This window comes from Hydra vulgaris, chromosome 01 (assembly GCF_038396675.1).
Source record: "Hydra vulgaris chromosome 01, alternate assembly HydraT2T_AEP".
NCBI lineage: Eukaryota > Metazoa > Cnidaria > Hydrozoa > Anthoathecata > Hydridae > Hydra > Hydra vulgaris.
Genome location: NC_088920.1, coordinates 73,757,349 through 73,763,988, shown reverse-complemented (window position 1 = coordinate 73,763,988; position 6,640 = coordinate 73,757,349). Strand labels below are relative to the sequence as shown.

General features: G+C 30.0%; 1 protein-coding gene across 1 annotated transcript; it reads right to left on the bottom strand.

Annotated features, from left to right (window-relative positions):
• Positions 1-2,769: 2,769 nt before the first annotated feature.
• On the bottom strand, positions 2,770-5,346 carry LOC136074710 (uncharacterized). The gene is made up of 2 exons (XM_065787051.1): positions 5,015-5,346; positions 2,770-4,906 (listed from the first exon to the last, which is right to left on the bottom strand). Exons 1-2 carry the CDS (start codon positions 5,305-5,307, stop codon positions 2,770-2,772), a joined length of 2,430 nt encoding a protein of 809 aa, XP_065643123.1. The 5' UTR covers positions 5,308-5,346.
• Positions 5,347-6,640: the final 1,294 nt, after the last annotated feature.

The following is a 6,640-nucleotide window of genomic DNA, read 5'->3' as shown; positions in this document are numbered from 1 at the left end:
GAATAGAGTCCTGAGTAAGAAAGTGGCAAGCATAATAAAGAGATGCAACTTTAGCAGATGCTAATTTTGCAATCAATTTGTTATATGGTTTCCAAGAAAGATCGGAAGTAAGAGTTATTCCTAGAAGACGAAAGGTAGATGATTTATCAAGTAGGTTACCGTTCATAAATATAGGAAGATCTAGATTATTGCGGTAACAATTTACTAAAAAATTTTGTCTTTTATCTAAGTTAAAGTTCACTAGCCATTGAGAGCCCATGTTGTAGTAGAAGTGAGGTTCTTTGCAAGCTCAAATCCCCCCTACAAAAAATCAACAAATTAGCTGTAGAACAAGAAGATCCAAGTCCATATTGATAATCAGAAATTAAGTTATTAGATTCAAGAAGTTAGATTAGGTGTTAGTTAAATAAAGACTCAAAAACCTTGGTTGTAATAGTAAGAAGACTAATGAGACGGTAGTAAGTCAAGTCAGATTGCTCTCCAGAATTCTTAAAAATAGGTGCTGCTAACAGATGCTGCTTTCCAGAAGGCTGGAAAACAAGACTCTTATAAGCACTTGTTAAATAGTCTTGAAAGAATCAACCTGTTTGTTGGCTATATCAGGTAAAATGCAACCAGCGGAATCAAGATATAATAATAATGAAAACTTTTTACTATATGTAAAACATGTGTATAGTGTTGCTTCATTGACTATCTTATAGCTTGCTGCTACATGGGAATGTTGTTACATCAACTATTTTGTAGCTTGCTGCTACAAGGGAGTGTTGCTACATTTACTCAGGGTTTGTTTGGGACAGGCAGTCAAGCAAATAATAAAAAAGTTTTTATAATTTGTAAATGAAACGATCATTTTGTTGCATTAAAAAATATATTATCTTAGAAAACTTGTTCTCCACAAACAGAATGATTGGTAGTACTGAAATAAAATGGATTTTAGGTAAGAAAGTTTAAATTTTATTATGTTTTTAATTTTATTCTTTAAAATTTTTTTTTTTTCAATTTATTTATTTTTTGTCATTACAAAAATTACACAATTTTGTGTAATATAAATAATAATTATGTGAGTAGAGCAAAAAGAAGAGAATATTTGCCTAATCGATGCGTCTTTTAGCTGTGTTTGCTTTCTTTGTAAAACATTCTTACAAGTTTTAAAATGTAAAAAATAAAAATCTTGTGTACCATTTATAAGCTTAAAAAAAATCTTTCACGATTTAGTGACAAAAAAACATAGATACTCAGCGCAGACATTCTTTACACAAAATATTTTATGAAAATGCTATATTATGCATTAATACAGAATCTATGTATGTTCAATATAGTTAATAAAACAGTTAACAGATGGCTTAAACAGTAAATTGTATGAATCAGGAAAACACAAAGAAAAAAAATTGTTGTAAACTAATGACGAAAAAAACTAGATGAATTTCGAGCTTGAAGAAGTAATAACAGTAAAACAATAGAACTTATTAAATAAAGAGTTTGGTTTAATGGAACAAGCCTGTTGAAGTATGGCTAAGGTACTTTTTGTAGAAAAGAGAAAGAGATGCAGCCTTATGATAATATGAAGGAGGTTAAAGCTTAGCTGTTTAAGCAGGTTCAATGACATGTTTTTTTGAAACTTATCTAAAAGAGAGAAGGTTTTAAAAGAACCAGATAAAAAATTACATAAGTATTCTATACAGGGAATAGTAAGAGATTTATAGAGGTAGAGTTTATGATGCTATAATATTTCCACATTAATTGACGCCTATCAGAAACTAAAGTGCAACAAAAAGGTCTCAACTTTATTTTTTAATTTATTCTATTAAACTTATTCTCTATGGCCTAAGATGAAATTGTGATAAACCAAAACAACATTAAATATGCATAGAAAATCCAAGTAAAAATTAAGTATTTTGTTTTTACAACAGGTTCAAGCTTAGAGTGTGATACTATATGGCATATGTCTAAAATAAATAATTCTAGAATAATATAAAAAGAAAGATCTTTTAGCAACTTTCTTAAAAATTTCTGATGTAGTAGACTAATTTATTTAAAACAATTAATAATAGTGCGGTCAATTGGTGCTATTTAGGATGAAAGTATAATACTTGGCAGACATGTCGATAAGGTTAAAACATATATTTTAAAGCTCAGACCAGCTTTCAAAATGACACGCATGGTCGATAAAAACTAGTACCTGTCCATTAGGCAGGTCCATTTTTAGGGGTCGGAAAAACTATAACTTTGCCACTTTATTTTCCCATTCTACGTTGATATACAAGGCTATTCCAAAAAAAGTTTTAAAAATATTTCAATTTTCCTGACCTCCCTGAGGGTTTGAATATTTTAAAAAAAGTCATTTTTGACCAATTATTCGTTAAATTGCTGTCTTAATTGGATCAAAGACCAACAAAACTAGTAATTTTTTTTTTGGGTGAGTTGGCTCTACTATTAGGAAGGTTCGTATAAAATTTGAGCTCGAAATATTTAAAATTTCTCGAGATAACACATTTTGAAATATGACCTGGTTTCTTTTAAAGACCTGGTTTTTACTATGTTTTTAATTGTATATTTATCTAAATACTCTTAAATATTCATTAAAAAACTTAATAAAATTTGCATTTAATAAGTTTGTTAAATAAGTAATCCAAATATTGTACTTAATAAAGATAAAAAATAAAAGTAAACTGTTAAAAATGTAAAATACTTTGACTAAAGGTTTTACAAACACGTTTTGTAAATAATATACATAAAAATTCAGTTAAATTTTTCTTATAAAAACTTTTCTTACAATTTATTAAGTATTTCTTTGGACCAGTTACATTTATAAAATGGAAAATTAACTCTGTGTTCCTTCAAAACCAGTAAAATATCTTGTAACTTTTCCTCTTTAATTGTTGAATCGATAAAGTCTTTTACCAATTTAATAGCTCTTTCACAACAGTCATTGACACAGACTAATCTCTTTATAAACCTTTGCATATTTTTATAATCAGAATCATGAGTCCACAAATCAGGTGGACTCTCTAACCACTTTGATAAGTAAGGAACTATTTTAAATATTAGCCAAGAATTTTGACCAACGTAATCATTAAGTTCTGAATTTTCATTTATTTCTACAGGCTTAAACTTTTTAAGTTTAAAGACTTCAGGTAAATTTGTTTTTAATAACTGCTGAGCAACTTTTTCTTTAACTTTATTGTCAAGACTTTTATCAAATAAACAAAAAACAACTGTTTCTTCAGAAAGATAATGACTGTGTCTAAGATAGCTTGAAATAAAAGCTTGAGGGACATCAGCATCAAAATCTTTCATTTTTATCATCTCTTTAACCGTACACAAATCATTATGAGCAGCAGAAGCAATTTGACTTGATTGAAGAAAGTTTTTTGCATAAACTAAAGCTACATATATTGCAGCCTTTGAAAATACTATTTCTTCCTCAAGGGTTAAAAACTTTATGATTGGTTGAGTAAGCTTCATTGCCAAAATGTATAAAGCATCTGCCATAAATCTAGCTTCATGTTCAGCAGCTGGTTTGTGTATAATAAATCCAGGAACTGCCTCCCTTCCTTCCAGAAAAACAATGACATATTGACACAGATGTTTATAATCATTTCTGGGGAAAGTATGAAGTTCCAAAGCTTTCTTGCAAAAAGATAAACTTTTTTTAGCCATATCTTCTAATGGAGCTCCACTAACTTTGCACCACGGAAACTTTGATAACTGATCCATATTTTTTTGAACATTTTCATAATTCATTGGCCAAGCAGCTTTGAATCTTGTGTAAATAGATTTTGATGGACCTTTGCTTTCTGTTTTAGTGATTGCATTTATTGCATGTAAAATATGTCGTTCTTGAGAATGTTTTCTACAAAGAAGCCTTAACAGAGGTCGATTTAAAAGTTCTCCTAAAATACTTATACAACCCTTATTACAACCAGTGTTACATGCTGTTGTGTCAGCACAAATTCCAATTATAAAGCTTTCAATTCCAAACTTTTTTATAACATTAAAACATGCCAATGCTTGATCATATCCTTTTCCTGATTGACATTCAACTATGCCTAGCAGCTCATCCTGTTGCTTTCCATTTGTATTTAAATCCCAGTCTGGACTTGTAACAACAATAGCTAGACGTTCATTTACTTCAGAAATATAGTTTTCATTTAAAGCTGTAACTTTTTTTGTATCAATGTGCAAAATTAAATTACTATTTTTACATTTTTCTTTTATTTTTTCTTTAATTAATTCTGATTCACTTAAATATAAATCTTTTCTTATTTTTTCTACTTTTGTCTTTGAAAGTTTTACTTCATTAAGATTGATATTTCCAGATCTTAAAAATAATGCTAATAATCCTGTCTGTACTCCAACAGAAATTCCAAAACGCCCACAAAATATTGACGTTTTTTTGATAAGTTCATCAATATCTACTGTTACTGTCACTTTATTTCGTTTTATGTTAGTTGATTGTTTTTCAATTATCATTGATTGTTTATCATTATCAAAATTTTCTAACAAAAATAACTCTTGATTTCCATTAATACAATTGCTATTTGATGAAAATTGTTTTAACTTCGAGTTTTTTGTGGTAGATTCCTCCATTTGCTCAAACTCCTTTGCTTTCCTTTTGCGAAACTCTCTGTTGGAATAAACTTTTTGATATATTTTGTCTATTTTGTCAATTACCATTGTTCTTGCAGTTTTTTGGTCTTCATAAAACAAAATATCGCATTCTTTTGCATCTTTTGATCGAATTCTATCTTTTTCAATTATTTCATAAAGTTTTGGGTGCCCTATGTCAAACAATTCTTTTTCTAATGCCAAAAAACTATTTTCATGTAGCTTTTGTGTTTCCGTTTTTTTTGAACGATATGATACCAGTTTCTTGTGATGATATATTAATTTGGAAACATTTTCCCTAAAATAAATTAACAAATTTTTATTTGTCATTTAGCTTAAATTTTTATATCAATAATTATCAATAATTATGTAATAAACTATAAATATTATTTAAATCGATAGCTACCTAATACTTCTACAACTAATGTGTGGTATACCACCCATAAGCCACGGTTTTCTAAGAGCAGAAACAACGCATTTGGGCTGACATGTTTTATCATTACAAAGCAGCTCGTGATTTATATCAAGAGGGCAAGATATAATTTCGGTGTGTTTTTTATTTTTATTGAAATTTAGTAATCTGCAGCAGTGATAAAAATATCTTAAAACGTCGCCTTTCGTAGGCAAACTTCTGCAATCAATTTCGTGGGTTTGTCCTAATAAATATATTTCAGTATTTGAACGTGTTGATATTGCCATTTTAAATTTAAAAAGTTACAAACGCAGCGCAGTTTCATTAAATAAATTATTGAGCGCTGTGTTTATACCTCCGCATAAGTCCGGTAGTGCAAATTAAAAAAAAAAAAATTCACTAAAAATGTACTAAATATAAAATATTCAAACCCCTAGGGAGGTCAGGAAATTTGAAATTTTTCAAAATTTTTTTCAGAGAAAGTCTTGTATACCAACGTAGAATGGGAAAATAAAGTGGCAAAGTTATAGTTTTTTCGACCCCTAAAAACGGACCTGCCTACTGTCCATACTAACAAAATTTTATTTTTTTAAAATCTAATAATTTCTGCCCCTATGGAGTTTTGTCCATAGCAACAATTTTTTTTTTTTCGAAATCTAATAAATTCTACATCTATGCAGAGCTCAATAAAAATAATGCAAAAAGTACAAAAACACTATACGGGAAAAAATTAACTGATAAAAAGTTACAGGGTCTTAATATGCGGTAGTGGTGTAGTGGTAAGAGTGCTCGCTTTGTAATCGAGAGGTTCGGAGTTTGACTCCCACCACGTCCCTGGAAGTACCGCGCTCAACTTAGTTTCTCCGCGCAGCGGCCTTGCTCGGCAAGGTTTGTGTTTTGGAGTTAAAGAGTTGAGAGAGGGTTGCACCACGAATAACAACTAAAAAATTAAAAAAAAACACAAAAAAATGAGGAAGACAATATTTGTAAATTGTTTAGAGGATAATTTTGAAAGCTTCCAAAATGTGCAGTGATCTTTTTTTTTTTTTCTTTTTTAAACATCTTCGCTTCCAACATAGCTGCAAGCAACCACTAATTAAAGTTGGAAGTTACTGGAAGAGAAAAGATGATGATTGTAGAGCAAAATAACGATTTACAGACGACTTAAAGGATTGCAAATTATATGAATCAGAAAAGCTAGATGAAGGTAGCGAATTCCAAAGAACTGATGTTCAAAGAAAAAAACTAGATGAATAAGAATTTTTGGAGCACTTAGGAACAGTCACAGAAAAAGGATGAGACTTAATTGAATGACGAGTAACGTGAGAATGAATTTTAGTAGATGGCACAAGAGACGCTAGCTCTTTAGAGAAGTGCCCATTATAGAATTTATAGAAAAGTGAAAGAGAAGCAACATTACGACAATGTGGTAATGGTTGGAGGTTGGCTGCAATAGTAGGTCCAACTATATTTACAATGCGTTTTTGCACCTTGTCTAAAAGAGAAACGGTATCATTAGAAGATCCGCCACAGATATGGCCACAGTATTCCATACAAGGACGGATTTGAGGTTTATAGAGATAGAGAATAGAGTCCGGAGTAAGAAATTGTCGAACTCCA